Genomic DNA, 21,327 nt, shown 5'->3' on the forward strand with positions numbered 1-21,327 from the left:
GGGACAGTAGTTCTTTAAACCAGGAATGGTCCATAGCGAGACCTTTGGTATGATAGACCAAGAGGGTATTAAAGACTTGTGGTGGTCTTGTAAATACCCCTGATGATTTTCTGGGGTAGTCAGGGAATGGAAATTCCTAAAATTGGTCAAAATAAGAGACCCACCCTATTGCCAAGCTAGTAACCACTAGCCTAAAATAGGGGACCTGTGGGATCCATCTATTTAGACTCAAAACATTCAATGAGAGAAATACATCGAGAAGGTCCACCTACTTGATGATAGCTTCAGAGTAAGGGCTTCAGGACCTCCACTCCACTGAAGATTAATAAAGCCACTGGAAAGGACATCCACAGATAGCACAGTTGGTTCCCATCCCTCTTTCTATGGTTATATCTGAATCGTTTAAGACATTTTTTTGATCTTTCTTGACTTTATAGAGTATTGTTGATTTGGGTTTTGCTAGTACATATAACCATAAAAGCATTTTTATGTATTAGTTGTATTTCTCTCACTTTGTGACCATGCCACCCCACCCTGGCCCTCACACTTGCATGCCACTCACCAAAAGAGAAGCCCTCTTATTCTGAGATACTTAAGAAATCTCTTCTGAAGATTTAAAGGCCTCTTAGGTGTAAGCTTAACTCACAAACTCCTCAGCAGCAGAGTGGTACCTCACACATTACAGTGTTATCACCATTTATCATATCCACTACCTAAAGAGGTCACCATACCAGCCCAACAGTGCCTTAATGTCATCATGAATCAGCCAAAACACAAGAAAATGCTGGCCCAGCTGTGTCCCTAAAACATCATATACCAACCAAAATACATGGAAATGTCCTAATCATAAGTGATTCTATAGTAAAACTCACATATATTCCACTCACAAGGCTTAGCAAAGGCTGAGTGACAGTCAGTTATGTATTAAGAGTTAGGGTAAGGCATTTAACTAGGGCACACAGATCACTTCACCCCAAATACATCTAAATATGATCTTTGTTCATGTGGCTGTGAATGACATGGGATGTACATTCCTGTACTATATGAAGACAGACACAGTTGAGCTCTCCAAGTATATATCCATAGCTGGTATGCAGCTAGTTCAAGCACCATCCAATCTTCTCCAAGATCGATGCCCCAGTACAAACAAAAGATGATTGACATATCATTCCTTGGGGGTCCAATATGTGTCATCCTGGAGGGATGTGGCTGACAGTCCTAACTGCTTCACCAGGATGCCTGCACCTTTCACCTCAGAGCTTCTGTATATTGGCCAAGACTTTCACCATCCCAAAGAACTTTATTTAGGCAAAGTAAACCTGCTTCATCTAACAACCTAACCAACTCAAACCATGACAGTATATAGGTAGTTCTGGCCAGCTATACAAACCTCAACAGGACACTGCCCTGCCTAGAAGCCCTCCTGACATTACAAAATATTGATATCTGAATTACTACAAACATATGGTCCCTTACCAGAGTTCAATGCTTATCAATCATTCAGATCCTGCGCTGAGGGTGTCTCTGCATCTGGTGGTGATGCATCCATTTTTCACTGGGACTCCGTTGCTTCAAGACGCATGTGGTTGAACAATGACTTTAAACTCCTTTACATCCTAGTGGCCATAAACAACTCCCCCTACCTCATCGTGTCCAAGTAAGGACACCTTCCATGTTACCCACAAACCACCAGACGTATCTAAAAACATTTGATTCTCTTCAGGCAAATACAGCCTTTATTGGCATTTCAATTCTCCATGATGAATTGGGTTGCTTGCACTACAAAAAGGAAATATGCTCAACATTTCTTACATGCCATCAATATAAACTCACTAGATCAGATTGTACTTTCTCCCACTAGAGGCTCCGATGTCTTAGACTTAGTCATCACAAACATAGCTTCCATGTGCCCCAAACACACTATTACATGTTCTCTGGTTAAGTCTGGCTGTCATTAATGATTGTCAACATTAAAACTCATTCCAGATCTCTCACATGCCCTGCTATCTTTAGATATTTCTCCAAGACCAATGGGCTTCAACGGTATGATGACTGGAGGAGCTTTAGGTGACCCCTTCCCCTTGAGGACCTAATAACAAACACAGCTACCTTCTGCTCTCATCATAACACTTACATCAAGACTTTAGTTCCAATTTTTAATAAATACAGTGTCTAATTCAGAAATAAACTTCTTTGGTGGCCCTGCAGCATTGATACGGTGTATAAAAAAAAAACAACCCTCCCTTATGAATAAACTGACAACCCTGCACCTCACAATTAAACTAAAGAAGCTAAACAAAGAGTTTAGACACAAAATGACATCTTCTAGGACTAAGTATAAACTAAAAATTGCTATGTCTGTCATGGACAGCCACGAGTCCTTCTTCACCTACATCTGGAAACTCAGAAACAATACCAAGTGCTGTTCTGTTTGACACATAATGATAGTCACGACTCAGACCCTGAGGACATTGCTGGTGTGGTAGCAGACAAATGCAACGCAAACATCTCCTTAGCCACCTTGCCTTCATACCCTTGATCCCTTGGTGACCTACACCTACAGTGATCTCCCTGGAATAAGTCCATAATGCTCTCTCAGCACTGAAAAGCAATAGCTCGGTGGGCCCTGATAACGTGCTAGGATGCTTCCTTACATATATGAAGCATTGTCTCACTGACCCATTCCACAACCTGTTCAACCTCAGCCTCTCATCTGGCTTTGTTCCAGAGACATGGAAAGCAGCTATGGTCCTCCCCTTCACAATAGACATCCTAACACTGATACAGGCAACTTAGACCCATAAGCCTTACTTGTCTTACGTATAAAAAAATGGAATGCATTACTGCTGACCTCATGAATGTAGGCATTGGAATCCTGCAGTCCCATTATCGCAATAAGTTTGTGTTTGTAAAAGGCAGGTCATGCCTGCTTAACCTAGCTGACTTCTTCAAAAAAAAAATTTCAGAAAGGTCTTGGAAGAAGACAGTTTGTACACATGTCATAAATTGATCATTTCAGACAGCATAACTTGACCTTGTTAATGCTTTTGATGGTATTCTATATTTCGGCATCATAAGCAAGAAACTTAATATAAACCCCTACATTACCTGGTGGATAGCAACACAAAATCCATGTTAAAATAAGGGGTACATTGTCATCCAAAATACCTGTCATCATTTGCATCCTCCAGGACTACTTTTTTGGTTGCTCCTATCTTTGATATATTATCAGACATCAAAGCTAATATCAAGGGCCTCTTGATTGACTAAGTTTGTGGATGATTACAAACTGGATGCTATCATACACTCACAGAAGAACTCTCATGTTCTTCAAGTAGGACTATCATATAGAAATAAATGATGCTTAGAGCACATCCTTAAGATCAATATATAAATGTGCAGTATAGTATCCTTTGGAAAACAGGGGCACTCATGCTGCTACCACACAAACAGAACACACCTCAAAACCAATACTGTTTTCAGAGACCTGAGCATATTTGTAGATAAGTTCTCCTTTGATCACCATGTATCCATGATTTTAGGAAATCATTCTATCTCAGCTGATCACCAAGGGTAAGTCTTCTATACCCAAGGATGTTATCATACCTCACTGATTTTCCCTCATTAGGCCCATAATTGAATACAATACTTTCTTCAGCATGTACCTGTCCAGACATTTGACTCCACTAAAAAGACCTCAAATTTTCCCTGCTAAGGAAATAAATGGGCTGAGCTCCATTACCTACATAGAGCACCTTAAAGCCCTATCCCTATACTCTGTCTTATATAGACTGCTTAGGGTGATCTCATTCTAGCATTTTCTTCTTCTTCTTTCGGCTTTTCCCAGTTAAGGGTCACCACAGCAGATCACCTGTCCACTCATGATTGGCAGTGAAGTTTTACAGTGTCGAATTGCCAGCCCAGTGCCCAACCTTCCACAGAAAGTACACACATGCACACAACCACACATAGGGCCAATTTAGAGTGTCCAATCCACCTACAGCATGTATTGGGATGTGGGAGGAAACCGGAGCACCTAGAGGAAACCCATGCGACTACAGGGAGGACATACAGACTCCGCACAAAAGGCACCCCAGCCAAGGATCGAACCGGAGAACCTCTTGCTGTGAGGCAGCAATGCTAACCGCTGCACCACTGTGGCTGCCTAGCATATAAGGCTCAAATGACTCTGTCCTGAGTGACATACTTCATGTTTCTAAATCTGGGAATGCCATGAATGCCCACAGAAAAGACTTCAAAATTCACCATATAACCTGCTGACGGGATAGATTTCTCCCTCAAAAAATTCCACTCCTATGGAATAGGTTCCTCTTGTGCATTAAACAAAATAGCTCCTTCACCATCTTAATGTATAATATGAGTAAATGAATAACCTTAAATACACTCCTGGTTTCCCTCACAGTCCATTACGGAAAGGGCAGCATGTAACAGGTTCTGCTGCACTTAGGCTACAAAAAGCTACCATTTCAAATGCAAAATAATATCAAGATATGAACTTATGATCCTAATATCACTGTAAGCCAACATAATGGACAACAGTAATAGTCAGAGTGTAGCAGCTTGATCCCTATTTCTCTAGGTTGTGATCCCTGACTACCCACCCCATCTCGTAGGCAACAGTCACCTGTCACTGTGTTCCCCCAACCTGTACAAGTGACAGTAACGATGTCCTGCCCACCTCCTATCATGAAGGGATGTAATTATGTCTGTTGCACAGCATGGCTAGTTCACACACTGTCCTGCATAGCCTGTGTTCATAGCACATGCATCACCTTGTTCTGTGCTGCCTGTATCATGGACCATAGCTGTAGTCAGTGCTGTGGGATAATGTGAAGGAACTGATTCAGAACTCATGAAGCTGATGCCTGCAATACACCTCACAAGTCCTCAATAGAATGCTGGAATTTCCTGTAGCTAAGGTGGTTAAAGCTACCTTAGCAACCACAGCAATGGGCATACCATGCATCACCACTGATTCCACTTGTGTAAAGTACAGTTCATCAGTGTCCCTTATAGACTCCCTGCTCACATGGACATGGTTTAAAATCTGATGGACTTGTAGCTCTGTATTAGGAAACAACAAGTCTAGTTGGGTGCATGTAGGTATTATTTTCTGGCATAATGTCAGGGAATATACTGCAGACAGAGCTACTACACATAAACTCTTCATCTGTACTCAGAGCAGAGAGATTTCTAACTATGTTGAGAAAAGTTGTGCAGCTCTGAGCATATGCAGACTTGAAAGCTCTCCAGCTTTGAGAATATCCAAACTGTGGTATTATCCAGCTATAAGTATGCTCAGAATGAACAGTTCACAAATTCCGAACATGTTCAAAGTAGGATAGTAAAATTACTTTGGAAAGACAATGATGTCTGCTTGGATGGTATTTTCTGAATATGGGCAGGACTAGTGCAATGTTTGCAAGACTTTAATAAGACTAACTTTGAAAGTGCGAGGTGGGGTGTGTGGAACTGTAGTACAATTTCATATCAGGATCAGATGGGATGTAGTGGAATGAAGTAGAATCCAGTGGAAATCCTGCTGAATTACTTACATCAAAGCAATCACAAAGATACTGAAACACAGATATGATGTATTACCTTTTACTGGGCCAGAACAGGTTTTGCAATTACTCAAGCTTCATCAGGAGTTATACTGTAAATCAAAGCAAGAAACCAAGGCCACAAAATGCCTCGATAACTGAGTAAGAAACAAAATGCAGTCTTCTTTGGTAGAATGCATGTTGGAGTATTATTCAAGCCTATGGAAACGTGCAGAGTGATCAGGATGCATGGTGATTAAAAAAAAATTGAGGAGGGGTCTTTCTTTAAAAGGTGATGAGATTTATTAATAAAAAATCAGGGAAACAACACAGGTAAAAGAGGTACAAATTTTCCTGCCAGTGTTGACAAGAATAAAATAGATAAGTACTCGAAGACAAAGATGAAGTAGTGAGAGGAGACGAGAAGTTATAGCTGACTCTATTCAAGCTGAGGGACTACTAATGGACCTAATGGTAATGGCAAATGCTCCGGGCTAAGTAGTTACCACAGACCGATTCTACAGGAATGAAAAACAGAAGTCCTCCAGTTTTTCTCAAGAATGACATGTAATACCACTGAAGAGATAGAGAGAATGAAAATTTATAAGTCCAATAGTCTACATTAAAGTAGTCAGATGATCAAACCTGGAATGTACAAGTCATTCAACCAAGCTTTAGTGACAACCAGATTAATGGAAGTTTTTCGCAAGGACACACCTCTCCAGGACTTCAGTTGGTATCTGGCAACATTTCCAAGAAGAACTTTTCTACCATTTGGAAGTAGCAATTGCCCAAATTTGCTGTAGCTCTGGAAGATGTCAAAGATTCCACAACACCCGTTGATGAAGAGCAGAGGCATTTATCTGGTGTCCTGGAGTAAGTTCTATTAGGCAAAATGTGTAGCCTGCCTTAGTTCACTTACATGAATGTGGAACCTGATTACAATTTATTAAAGTAACCGTCACCATTAGAGGCAATAGTCATCAATAAGAAAACTCAGACTTTAATTAGAAACAATTTGTCTGCCAATAGAAAACATGTGAGAGAATAAAAGAAACATATCCTGCCTAAACAATAGAACAGATTCAATGGCTTAAAAGATAAGATAGATAAATAAAAAGACAGCATATATAATTTAATTCATTATACAATCTGTGTAGCTGCACAAACTGATAAGTAAAATCTACCTTGTTTCTTTTCTTAACAAATGATCTCTAAAATAAAAAAAAGGTGTGCATTCATACATAACTACATAATGAAGAACATTAATTACTGGAAATCTCCGTTATGTACTTGATTAAAATGTAATCATTTGGGGCTAACAGTAAAGGCATTTTGTATGCCCCTTAATGTTCAACCCTGCCTTCAGATTTGTCATATATAGTAGCAACTGCATGGACATTTTAAAGCATATGCAATAGCTTCAATATAGGAGGTCTGTAGAATGTTGAAAACAAAATGGTGGCCATTACCATAATGAATCAAGGCAAGGTACCAAAAGAGGCATACTGAACATCCTGTACATATCAATGACCACAAATTCTTATCTTTGAAATGGCCAAGTGTTTGAGCTGTGAAGGCATGAGCCCGACCCCAGAGAATGTTTTTCATTACTTCCTTAATTCAGAAGCCACAATAGAGCATGTAACGCTGTGTGCTAATATCTGTCAAATGCTGCATCGTCTTCCAAGTTTAAAGTTCTCACTTTGTGTTAAATGCTATGTTGCATTTTGTACCAGTGTTTTGTTATATAACTACATTAATTTGTTGCAGCTGGTAACTGTGTATTAACTTCTGATGGTCTGTGCAGTGGCTGAAATGCATGTTTGGATCAATCCCTTATCCACAATATCAGATATAACTACATAGGTAGATAGGTAGATAAAATATTTTACCTTGCAAGATACATCAGAAAAGATTTCACCAGGGAGAGAGGTAGCTAAGACTAAACATCAGTACCAAGTGAATTCCCAACTGTTCACTTCTAGTGACTGTTTATTGAAATAAAGTCTAGCTTTTCTACAGTCCTAATCTCACTAAGTCCGTAGTTTGATTAGAACTGGATTATTGTCTTCCCTTTAGCTTCCCTTTCAGTTTATATTAAACAGGTTTGATGTACATTATGCCAGAGTAGTCTGACAGATCAAAGTCCTTGAATTTACATTTTTTTCAGATGTCAGAGACAGGGCTGGTTTAAATTTCAAAGCTACACTGAGTCAAGATTTAAGAGTGATTTTGTTTGTCATGCAGATAATTGAACTCATTCTTTGTGGACCACTTTCATGCACATCTAAGGCCTTAACTGGAAGCATAAACTGAATGCATATGGGTGGTTTAGAGAAGCCATTCAACATCCAAGTTTTTGGAAGGTGAGAAAAAATCAAAATACCCACAGAAAACCAGTCCATGCATAGTGAGAATATGCAGACTATGCACAGACAGTAAGTGGAAGTCAGGACTGAACCCAGCAGCTTGAAGGTGTCAGAGAAGAACCTTACACAGCAAGCCACTGTACTGCCCAGCCTCCGACTAACTGTGTGGTGTGCATGGCAGCAATAGGAGTAGTAGTAGTAATAACAGCAGGAGTAGCACCAGTAATAGCAGTATTAGTAATAGTAGTAGTACTAGCAGTAGTGGTAGTAGCATTAATAGTAGTATTATCAGTAGTAGCAGTATTAATAATAGTAGTAGTAGCAGTAGTAATAATAGTAGTACTAGTAGTGGTAGTAGCAGTAGTAGTAGCATTTGTAGCAATAATAGTAGAATCAGTAGTAGCAGTAATAGTATTAGTAGAAGCAGTAGTAGTGATAATAGTAGTGGTAGTAGTAGCAACAGTAGTAGTAGCAGTAGTACCAGCAGTAGTAGCAGCATTAGTAATAGTAGTAGTAGCAGTAGTCATATAAATAGCAATAGTAGTGATAGTAATAGTAGTAGCAGCAGTAGTAGTAGTGGTAGTAGCAATAACAGAGTAGTAGTAGCAGTAGTAGTAGGTGTGGTAGCAGTGGTAGTAGCAGTAGCAACTACAGTAGTAGTAATAGTAGCAGTAGTGGTAGCAGTGCTAGTAGTGCTAGTACTGGTAGTAGAAGTAGCAGGATTAGTAGTTGCAGTAGTACATAAATGAGAGTCACTTTTTCAATGGTAGCATATGAAATACATCGATCACTTAAAGGGGCATTGCAGTAATCCCTGAGTGACCAAGCATACTTCATTAGTTCATAGATTTCTACTAAGTTCATAGCCAATGGGACAATCAAGAAACTCATCACATCAGCTATTACTCTTGGAGAGTAACAATTTCTCGCATTAAGTAAACTATCTCCACAAATCCTCAGTAAAAAGTTGCAATAAGCCATCCAGTCATCCGGACCAGTTTTAAAGGTTGCTAGAGACTTACCCTGCTTGGTAAGTAAGGTCAGAAATGGGGGATATGTTGGCTAAGGTATTTTTAACCTCATCTGATGGTGTTGATGTTGTAGTATACTTTTGGTTTGTAGAAAGGGTATTTCTTTTACCACTGGTTTTATTTGGCGATGGAGTTCACAGTAATTTATAGCATGGAAGGCTAAGTAGACATCACTCCTCAGGAGTCTACATGACACAGAGTGAAGGGACAGGACATTTAGTCCAGACATTTTTTGGTAAGAAAACGCCGAGGTCTCCCAAACTGGTTTAGGTGCTTAATGAGGTACATGCGGAAGGGTGCATTACGTGCAGTGATGGGGCTAATAAGAGGTGACTAAACTGGGACTATAAAATTTTTGGACTTTGAGGCGATACCATACAGTGTAAGTTTTGCAAGGTAGATGGAATTACTTTCTAACCACCACAAAAACACGGTGGTCAAAGTAGAGCCTGTTGTCAACATGCATACCAAAGTCACTGATGACTATGTCAGTTTTATGTGAAATGTTATCTGCACTGTAAACACTAGTGATGCTAGATTTATCAGATGAAACTATGATGTATTTCTTGGTATTGAAAATAAGTCCATAATTAAGAGAGATGATGGTGAGGTCTGAGGGCAGTTTCATGCTGGCCTGTATGTAACCTATGATCTGACATGTTTTATACAGCAGTTGTGGCTCTGGACATGTACATTAGGTTTTCCACTTTACTTCTGCTTATAAAGACATTTCTCCACAGTGACATATCTATCTATAATCTGGACCTTGTGCAGAGTTTCACCATAAACAATGCTACACAGACAAAAAGAAAATCCTGAAAAGAACAAAAACAAGTGTAAAGCTTCACACTGCTGTGAATATATCTGTGGGCAGTTCAATAATTTATTCCACGTCTGCTTGAGAGAGAGTCCAGACCTGCATGATGTAATCAATGCTCCAAAAGTTTCTCTACAGATTAGTCAGTATTGTTGAAGACATGATAGCTATAAAGGAAAAGAATCTTAAAAATAAGATGCATGAAGAAAGTCTATATGAACATGAGTTCACTCTGAAGGTAACCATTTTACAATAAAATGTTTTCATATACTGAAAGACATTTCTATTTTTTCTTCAATATACTGAGCCTTACATTTACATTGGTTTGATTTCTGCAAATAAATCCAAATTATTTTAAAGAAGAAATAAAAATGTCAGTTATTTTTTGATTCACTGTTTATCTATGTTTATCTATGTGCTGTACATGCATTCATATCTTGAAAGCCTTGTTCAAAATAAAAGGGAAAAAAGCGTTTATAAAATTTTAAAATATGTAGCTTAGTGCTTTTTGAATTATGGAATGCAGACAGCTGTAATGTGAAATGGTAGAAAGGAACTAGGAACTCAAGATAATACCACAGTATTTTTTTTTTCAAATAAGACTAATGGTCTTTTACCTGTGTGTGTACGGAGGTGAGCTTTCAGGTGTGAACTCTTGGTGTACATCTTCCCACATCCTGGATGCTCACAGCTGTGGCTAGCTACTCGCTTACGGGACCAAGACTTTCTGCCTTTCTTCGGCTTAACCTCCTCTGTAATGCTGGGAGGCAGCAGGACATGAGATGAAGAGCAAGAAAGCACCACCCCAGGCCCTGGTCTATACAACTCAAAGTTGCCCTGATACTGGTTCTGGAATGTACTTTGGTAGAATCCCTGACATCCACTGACCAGACTATATGGATACTGTTGTTCTGTCAGTTGAAATGGATAGAAATGGCTGCTTCTTAGACTGGATTCTGCCATGATTCCAGAGGTAGCAAGCAATGCTGACGATTTCTGGGGATGTGGACGAAAACAGTCACTGTATGGAATGTGGGATGGGTTCTTCACAGATGGGGGTACCTGGTCCATAATTTGGCTAATATTGTCCAAGGAGGACTCAGATTTAGGTCCACAAGTTTGCTTTTGGGCTTCCATTTCAGCTGTACATGAAAAGAAATTCAGTGGCCCTCCAAAAAGTTCTAGGTCTTCATTTGAACTATTATGCTCAGAGTTGCCTGGATCCAGGCAGCATTTGCTTGGTTGCCTATAGGTCTGTTGCTGAGTGGCATAACATGAAGGCACTTCATACGACAGTAGCTCTGCCATTAGACTGGCAGTACCAGCTGGTGCCAGGAGATGATAGTCGGTGCTTTGATGGTCACAGCTTTCTGGATTCTGATACACATCTCTTTCTAGCATGCTGCCAGCATTCTCAGGTGTCTTCTCAGCAGCAGTGTGCCCGGGTACCACGAGTCCTTTAACATGGGACTCAGAGCTGGAGAAATTAGAAAGAAAGAAATCAACATCCCAGTAGGAATCGTCCTCCTCTTTTTTTACTGGCATGGGGTTGAATGCTTGACAGAAGTCAATGGATGAGCAGTTCTGGTCCTCAGGGCATAAGTTCTTTTCTCTTTCATCTGTCTTCCACCACTGGAACATACAAAAAACATAAAAATATTTCTGGTTCAGGAATGATCAATTATTCAATAAAAACAAAAGAGGAGGTATACTTCAACTAAACAATACCCTAGCTAAGTAAACAAAAATGTTTAGCACTGCCAAGTTTATGCTCTGCTACTACAAATTTCAGAATATTCCAAAGGCCTATAATTACAGGTTTTCATTGTTTTTTTTCTAACACATTACCATAGGCCCAAAAAGTGGCATTCAAAACGTTGACCACAAAAGGTCGATAAACTGAATGTCAACATGCTACTATGTATGCTCGAGAAGGGTCTATATCAGTTTGTCGAAATCTACTTACATCAAAATGCTATTCATAGAACTGATATCATGAAACTTCCCTTCACTGAACATTCAAATCAGCGAATGTTTTTCCAGGTAAGGAAACTAGGTTGGCCAACATACAGAAATTTGTCCTTTTCTCCACTGTAGTGCAATCTTGGAGTTGATATATATAAGTGGGAAGTGTGGTAAGTGCAGCCCCCCAGCTTGTTGGGTTTAACTTAATGTGTTTGTGTGTCAGTTGGTGTGATGGCCATCTAGTTTCTTTACCTGGGAAAAATGATTGCTCATTTCAAAGTTTGATGAAGGAAGTTCGATAATGTCAGTTTGATGAGATGCAGTTCAATGTAAGTAGATTTTGATGATATAATATAGACCCCCTCCCTCCAAGAAAGAACCTCAGCACATGCAACTTTCCAACAAAAATGAAAAAAAAAAAAAAAAACAAAGAGCATTGGGGTTTTCTCCCATGTGGGCAAGACCCCTGAACCACCACTCCTCCTACTAGTTTTATATATATATATATATATATATATAAACTCCGAGACTGCACAGTCCCCAGAGATTGGGAATATTGCCCTAGCTGGGGACTGCTGATCTCACACACCTGTCAACCCTCTGTATATGTTGACCAACTGTGGTCAATTAAGCAGAATTCAAACAACAAGCATTTCAAACAACTGCAAGAGTGCCATATATATGTGTGTGTATATATATATATATATATATATATATATATATATATATATATATATATATATATATATATATATATATATGTGTGTGTGTGTGTGTGTGTGTGTATGTGTGTGTGTATATATATATATATATATATATATATATATATTTATATATTTATATATTGCGTATCATCACCTAAAACTCATTTAAAACTCATTTCACCAAGACCAAATCACCTAATGTTCATTTCACCTAAAACTAATTTCACTGACAAGTAGTACAATAAGGCAAGTCAAAGGTATATGTCACTTTCCCCACTGTAGTGTGATCCTGATGTTTGAATATATGGTTGGGGGGCGCACATCCCCCCAAATTGTGGGGTGTGGGGGGCATAGCCCCCACTTACTTTGGTGTTATGGTGTCTGGTTTTGTTTTACATTATTTGGTAAAATAAACTAGGTCGGAGCTAAGCCCCCACACCCCCCTTAATATATATACTAACACCAGGATCACACTACAGTGGGAAAAGGGACATATACCTTTGACTTGCCTTATTGTACTACTTGTCAGTGAAATGAGTTTTAGGTGAAATGAACTTGAGGTGCTTTGGTCTGGGTGAAATGATATGTATATATATATATATATATATATATATATATATATATGTGTGTGTATATTTATTTACTTATTTTATTTATTTAACATTTGTTTACTGGGAATGAAGCCAATTTTCAGCACAGGCCTGGGGAGAAACTCTCCAGACACATGTCTTTGTAACATGGGAGGAAATCAGAGCACCCAGAGGGGAACCACACATTTACAGAGAGGACATGAAGGCTACAGAAAGAAGGCACCCCAGCCAAGAATCAAACCAGAAACCTTTTGCTGTGAGGCGACAACGCAACCACTGCACCACTGCTCTATCCAAAAAAGAAAAAATATATATATATGTGTGTGTGTGTACACACACACATATATATATATATATATATATATATATATATATATATATAGTTTGTCTTTCAGCTTTTTCCCAGTAAGGGGTCACCACAGCAGAACTCCAGTCCACTAATGATTGGCTGTAGAGTTATTTTTACGAAACGCCAAGGTGCCAGCTCAACACCCAGCCTTCATCAAAGGCACACCCATGTCTTTCGAACACTACCCAAATGCAGGGAGGACATGCAGACTCCACACAGAAGGCACTCCTCACCAAGCCAAGCCGAGAATCAAAATGGAGAGCCTCTTGCTGTGAGGTAACAATGCTACCGCTGTACCACCGCGGAAGTGTAAATATGTGTGTGTGTATATATATATATATATAGGTTCATAGGTTCATAGGTTCATACTAGGCTATCTGCCCGAGGGCATTTACAAGCCTAGCCCATAGTTTTGTGGCTTACGCCACCCCTTTAGTATGGGGAACTATACCCATTATTTTGCTGTGCCTCTGTTGAGCAGTGACACTGAGGTAATCCCTGGGGTATATCTGCGATCTCCCATCCATTGGTCAAGATTTCTCTTGAACAAGGCCAGCGAGGTGCTCTGCCTCACATATACCGGGATTTTATTCCACAGCATAGGGAGTCTTTGGGTGATGAATCTATCCCTCCAGCACGTCCTATTAATAGCCGTGTCGAGGTTTAAGTCTCCGCCCTTGTGGCTCTGACGGATCTAGATTTTTGAGGTGAAGCATATTCATCAAATCTGGGTTTGACATGGCCTTGTATGTTAGGCAAAGGTCACCTCTGAGCAAGCGTGGCGACTGAATAGAGCTGGAGTTCTTTCAGTCGGGCAGCATAGGACAGATGTTTGAGACCCTTTATCCTTTTGGTGAGGAACTTTGTGGCCTCTCCAGCTGCTGCAAGTGTCGGGTCAGATACATTCCGAATGGGGCATTGTACTCAATCATTGGTCTGATGAGTGATGAGTATAGGGAGACTATGACCTCCCCTGATCTAGATGAGAATCCCTTCATGATAAGGTGGGCAATGTAGAAGGTCTTCCTAACTACTTTAGCTACATGGGTGTCGAATGACAGACTACTATCAACCTGGGTCCCCAGGTCCCTGATAACTTCTTCTGTGCTCAGTGGATTGCCACCTATTTGGTAGCTAGGGGTAACCTTGTTTTCCCGAAGGGTATGACTATGCATTTTTTGGCATTTAACTTTAGGCCATGGCTCTGGCACCAGTTATCCGTTTCTGTGAGACCCTTCTGAAGGATATCTGTGTCACATGTATTTTCTACTATGGAGTTTGCAGTCATCTGCAAACTTTGTCAGCCATAACCCTCCTGTGTTTGCTTGTACTGGAAAAGTAGATGCCAAACAAGAGTGGGCCCAGGACTGAGCCCTGTGGTACACCACTTGTGACAGGCTTTGAGTCTGACATGGCGCCAGCAACTCTGACCCTGTGGGTTCTGTCACTCAGCCAGTTTGCAACCCATCTTGTGATGTATGGGTTAACATTTAAGCTGATGAGTTTTTCAATGATACCCGAGTGGGGTATTGTATCGAAGGCCTTCGCCAGATCGAGGTAGGCTGTATGGACTGCCTTTCCCTCATCAATGGCTTTGGTGACTGTTTGAAAAAGTCAACCAAGTTTAGAAGGCATGATCTGCCTTTGACAAAGCCAAACTGGGATGGATCCAAAGTCTGCAAATTCCCTATGTCTTTATTTATGAGGTCCATTATGATCCTCTCCATGGCTTTGCAGATAAGGCTTGTCAAGCTAATGGGCGGTAATTTCCAGGGTCGGTGGAGGCACCGCCTTTGTGAAGTGGGACCACAGTTGCAGTGCGCCACTCCTGGAGTGCGTATCCAGAGGTAAGACTATGATTAAACAGCTGTCCTAGCTGTGGGTTTAATTCTCGTTGAGTTGTGGAGCACACAGCCGGGACACCATCAGGTCCCATGGATGCTGTGTTTTGCTTTGAAGAGCAGTTCTCACTTGGGCGTTGGAGATGTTTGGGGGGCTGCAATCGCTTGGTATAGATAAATATATATATACACATATATATATATGTATGTGTGTGTGTATATATATATATATATATATATATATATATATATATATATATATATATATATATATATATATATATGCATATATATATATATGCATATATATATATATATATATATATATATATATATATATATATATATATATATGTGTGTGTGTGTGTGTGTATGAATATCCACAAGACAGATGTTTTGAAACTGCAAACGTTTTGAATGGAGATCGCCATACAGTGCAGAATGGGAAATTTACTGTTTTCCTCACTGTAGTGTGATCTTGGAGATGGTATATTTATTTAGCAGGGGGTTGCAAAAACATAAAAACATTTTTTTTGTTTTTATTTTTTATTACAATACTAGTAACTAGTAAAACATTTTGCACTTTTTTCTGTAACTAATATTAAGTTTGATAAAACTCTGTAAATGATAATCCACAGTGCAGATAACGGTCCATCCACTACAAAAAATTATCATCAGGTCTCTGATCATACCCCTTTATTATGTGCTGTTGACATGAATGCCAAGATTCACCTCCTGAGCATCACTCTTGAGGTGAATTTCTTGACAGCCATGTCTTGAACACATAATAAGTGGGTTATGATCAGAAACCAAATCTTAATCCTTTATGTAGTGCTCTAAAAACAGGAAAAATACCTGTTTGTTAAGCATGTTTCTGACATCATAAAGGCATTTAAAAAGCTTTTGTTAAGCACCCCTAAGCACTGTTAAAATGGGTCTTGCATGCTAGACACTAACAGCAGCCAGTGCCAGCCAACAAAGAGCACCAGAAGAAGTCAAAACACTGAAAAGCTATTAGATACTTCACTCAGACTAAATCAAAAGTGTGACAGAGCAGAGTGCTTTACAGCTTTTGAAGCCTTTGGTTCCTCTGAGGAATTATTTTGCTTCTTCCTGCTATTTGGGTTCCAGCAGCATTAAGTGTTTCATAGATTTCAAAGCCTGTGAAACACTTTGTGGCTCCTAAACCTTTTTTCTGTAACTGGTACATGAATCCAATAAAGATCTAAGCACTACAAGAAATTATAACTAGGTCTGCAAGCATAACCAATTTATAAGCTTTCCTTAATAGGTTCATAGATTGGTACTAGGCTATCGGCCCTAGGGCCTATACAAGCCTAGCCATAACAATTCCCTGGCTATTTCTTTCCACAATATTTACTTCCCTGGACCCCTGTCTAGCAAGGAGACTGACATGATCCCCGGGGTGAATTTCCTATCTCCCATCCAATCATCAAGGTTCCTTTTGAAGAGGGCCAAAGAAGTGCTCTGCTTGACATGTATGGGCAGTCTGTTCCAGAGTCTGGGGAGTCTCTGGGTCAGGAACCTATCCCTCCAGCATGTTTTGTTCATTGTGATGATAATGTTTAGATCCCTGGAGCGTGTGGCTCTGAGGGATTGGGATTTCTTTAAGTGTAGCTTGTCCAACAGCTCTGGGTCTGACATGGCCTTATATGTTAAGCAGAGATCGCCTCTGAGTAGACGATGTGTGACAGACTATAGCTGGAGTTTTTTTAGACAGTCAGCATAGGGCATCTGCTATAGGCCTGTGATTATTTTAGTGAGGTATTTCTGTGGCCTTTCCAGTTGTTGCAGATGTCTTGAGAGGTACATACCAAATAGGTCATTGTATTCTATAATGAGTCTAATGAGGGATGAGTACAGTGGGACAATGACCTCCTTTTTTCTGGATGAAAATCCTTTAGTGATGAAGTGTACCACATAAAAGGATTTCCTGACTGTTGTGGCAATGTGGTTATCGAAGGTGAGACTACTGTCCACCTGTGTCCCTAAGTCTCTTATCACACTTTCGGTGTTTAGTGTACTGCCACCTATGTGGTAAGTCACAGGTACATGTTTTTTCCCAAAGGGGATAACTATACATTTCTTAGCATTGAGCTTGAGCCCATGTCTCTGGCAGCAAGCATCTGTTTCTGTAAGGCCCTTTTGTTGAATATCCACATCATTTTGGGAGTCAATAATGGCTCTCAGTTTGCAGTCATCTGCGATCTTTGTTAGCCAGAGTCCCTTAGTGTTGGCCTGTACTTCAGAGAAGTAGATGCCAAACAAGAGTGGTCCCAGGACTGAACCCTGAGGTACTCCACTGTGTTCTTGACATTAATGAATTAGCATATATGTCTCAACCACATAATATAAGAGGATTATGAGTTGGTCCCCAACTGTCCTCGATTATTATGTGCTCAAGATACAGATACCAAGAAATTCACTTTTGAGTGAAGCTCAAGCAGCAGATCTCAGCATCCATGGCAAGAACACATCATTTTCAGTTATAATTAGAGATATGATCATAATTCTTTGTAGGGTATGGAGATTTACCTGCTCCATGTACTAGTAATTAGACAAAAGTAAAAAAAAATAAATTATTGAGTAGTGCCATTTTGAAAGCCAATAATGCAGTTGGGAACCACTTAACATCTTTTAATATTCCTATGTGAAGGAAGTGGTTGGTTCCCAAATGCATTTTTAGAGAGTGTAATGTAGACAGCAGACAACAATGGATTTGAACCCATTTAATATTATGCTTTTGTTGTTTATACTGAAAATATCAGTTAAATAACATCCTGGTGCAATGCGACTATAGTATCAGGTACGATCTTAACAGCATAAAGGGTGCTTAACAATTGTCAAGCACCTTTAAGCATTGTTAAGGTTGGGTCTTGCACTATAGTAGCACTGAACGATGGTGTTTTTTAATGGACATTTAAATGTAATAACAGTGCTCCATGTACTAAAAGTTGGTTATGATCATATAACCAATGGCTAGAGTGCCAGCAATCTGGAGGAGTGCTAATTTGCCATGTGCTCACCACAAGAATGCCTGCAAATGCCTCATAACTTCTTCTTTTGGCTTTTCCTGGTTAGGGGTTGCCACAGCGGATCAGCTGTCCACTGATGACTGGCAGTGGAGTTTTACAGTGTCAAGTTGCCAGGCCGGCGCTCAGTCTTCCACAGAAGGCACACACATGCACACACTCATACCTAGGGCCACTTTAGAGTGTCCAATCCACCTACAGCATGTATTTGGAATGCAGGAGGAAACCGGAGCACATTGAGGAATCCCACATGACCACAGGGAGGACATGCAGACTCTGCACAGAAGGCACCCCAGCCAAGGAGCAAACCAGAGAACTTCTTGCTGTGAGGAGGCAACACTAAACACTGCACCACCATGGCCGCCCTTGTGAATGCCTCATAACACCACTGGTAATGTGGTGATATCTATATAATTCACATCAACATATCCTTTATCGCATAGTGACATGGTGATGTCAGTGACACAACAGGTAGCACACTTGCCTTTGGTGCAGAAGGCTGTAGGTTTTATTCCCATACCAGGCAGATCAATTGTTGACACTGCAGTTCAGCATAAGGAAAGTGCTGTATTCCTGAGAGTGTATACTTTGGATGAGGCATTAAACTGAGGCCTCATCTGCTTGACTTAGTGGTAGCTCAGATGGATGTAAAAAATCCCATGGCCTTTACTGAAAAGAGTAAGGGGTCCTTTATTTATATACAAAAAAATGACTCTTATTTACAACATATTTACAAATATTTACAAATGTACACGTATAGAGATATGAAAATATATTTATACATATTCATAATTTTCCTTACACTCATACTAAATTTTCTTTCCTTTTAGACCCCCACTTCTTTTTCCATAACCACCATCTGATTTTAGTTACTATTGTGGCTAAAATCCATTTACCATTCAAAATAGCCTAGCCATGCATCCTAAATCTCAGACAAGTTCTCATACACTTGATAAGTGTAAGCAAGGGCTTGGGAAATGAATAATTTACAGGTTGCCTGTGTCCATTAGAGACATAAGTGCCAAACCAGGAATGAAATTCCTGTTCCCCATCCAGGGAGGAACTCTGTTTCACATGGATGGGGAGCCTGTTCCAGAGAAGAGGCAGTCTCTGGGATACATACCTGTCTCTCCAGCAGGTTCTATTTATATCACAGCCAAGGTTTAAGTCTTTAGAATGGGTAATTCTGGTCCTGTTTGTTTTATGGATATGCAGGAGATCCATCAAAGTGGGGTCTGACAATGCCTTGTATGCCAGGCAAAGATCTCCCTTCAACAGCCTGTAGGAGACAGAAGACAGAGATAGGGCCTTGAGATGGTTTGCAGCGGGCATACTACTTATAGTGAGGAACATCTGTGGACATTCTAATTCTTTAATATACCTGGTTAGGTACATACCAAAGGGGGCATTGTACTCAATGATTCGTCTGATGAAGGATGAATACAGTGGATCAATAACTTCCTTGGACTTAGATGTCATATCTGTGTTTATAGGTTGCACAACATACAATGATTTCCTCACTACTTTAGATACATGATGATCAAAGGTTACTGTCTGTGTATCCCCAAGTCCCTAACTACTGGGACAACTCTAAGGGCTGTGTTGTCAATATGATAGTTACCAGGGGTGGATAACTTCCCGAAGGATACTATTATGCACTTTTGGCATTTAGTGTTAGTCCATCAATCTGACACCAGTTATTTGTCTATGTCAGCTCTTCCTGGCGAACAGTGGGGGATTCAATGACAGCTCCTAATTTGCAATCATCTGCAAATTTAGTCAGCCAGGGGCCATTGGTACTGGCCTTGACCTCAAAGAAGTAAATGCCAAAAAAGAGCGGTCCTAGGACCAATCCCTGAGGGACTCCACTTGTGACTGGCATATAACCCATATGACATATAACTTTTTATCTATTCTTTTAACATATTGTTTACTTCTGTTTTGATAATATCCATATTTAATCATATCCATGTTTATTTTAGCCACGTCTTTTACATCTTTGAAAAAATCATCTTTACTTGGTTTTCCCAATAACGTTTTTACTTTTATATTTCAAAAACACACGTTCAGTAGATTCTTCTTTTTGACAATGGAAACATATTCTATCAATTTTTTTTGATATAGCATATTTCCTTTTATTGGTAAGTTATTTATTACCAGTTCCACAAAAAATGTTTGACATTCTACTTTCTGATTGCACAATTTCCTTCTTATTTTTATAGCTTTAATTTTTTCATCTATTAGATTTTCTCATGGTTTTACATAGTCATGTTTTATTATTACATTCTTATACTGTACTTTTCTGTTTCTATATCATCAGTTTTTATTTTCCACAAAAATAATTTTTCTTGCTAAAATTTGTTTTCTTCATTTATGCACTCTTATGCTCTTTGATTCATTTTTACCATATCCAAAAATATAGCATACTTATATTTATACAATTTTGCTACTAGTCTCTGTTTTTCATTTATCCACTTCTACATATTGTACAAATGTAATGAATCAGCACGTATCACCAGGCTAATTAACCCTAAACCTCCTTCTTCTTTATTTACACAGAAAGCTCCTCTTATTACTGGGTTAAATCTAGAACCCCATAAAATGAAAAGATTATCTCCAATAATTGCCAACAAAACCTTTATCTTGGCATCTATTATAGACTGGATCCTCGACCCATGTATCTATCACAACCCTGATGTACTTCGTAAATCTCTGAGTGACCATTCCCCTACCTACAAACATAGATATTCTCAACAGACACTAAAAAATCATATTTTCAGAGAATGTCATAAGCTGATGCACTTTGACCCAGATAAGTTCAACACTATACTCTCCCACATAAACCGGTCCTTCCTTCATCACCTCCCCTTTAATGAAGCAGTAACTGCATTCAACAAAATATTTCTTGACGTGCTAAACTCCATGGCTCCATCCAGAAAAATCAGGATAAAAATCAAACTGTGCCCCCTGGCTCACAAAACACACATGCTCTATTATGCATGAGAGGGACAGTGCCTGGAAAAAGTGGATAACAAATATAA

The 21,327-nt window shown here is 39.6% G+C and overlaps 1 protein-coding gene across 1 annotated transcript in view; it reads right to left on the minus strand.

The window, feature by feature from the left end:
* KLF1 (Kruppel like factor 1) overlaps nucleotides 1-21,327 on the minus strand; it is a 103,084-nt gene that overhangs the window by 59,166 nt on the left and 22,591 nt on the right. Inside the window, exon 2 of the mRNA XM_044084652.1 lies at nucleotides 10,402-11,416. Coding sequence (XP_043940587.1) covers nucleotides 10,402-11,416 — 1,015 coding nt within the window. The remainder of the gene's footprint in view (nucleotides 1-10,401; nucleotides 11,417-21,327) is intronic.

The sequence above is a fragment of the Protopterus annectens genome, chromosome 9.part0 (genome assembly GCF_019279795.1).
Source record: "Protopterus annectens isolate FY-2018-M chromosome 9.part0, PAN1.0, whole genome shotgun sequence".
In the NCBI taxonomy this organism is placed as follows: Eukaryota; Metazoa; Chordata; order Ceratodontiformes; family Protopteridae; genus Protopterus; species Protopterus annectens.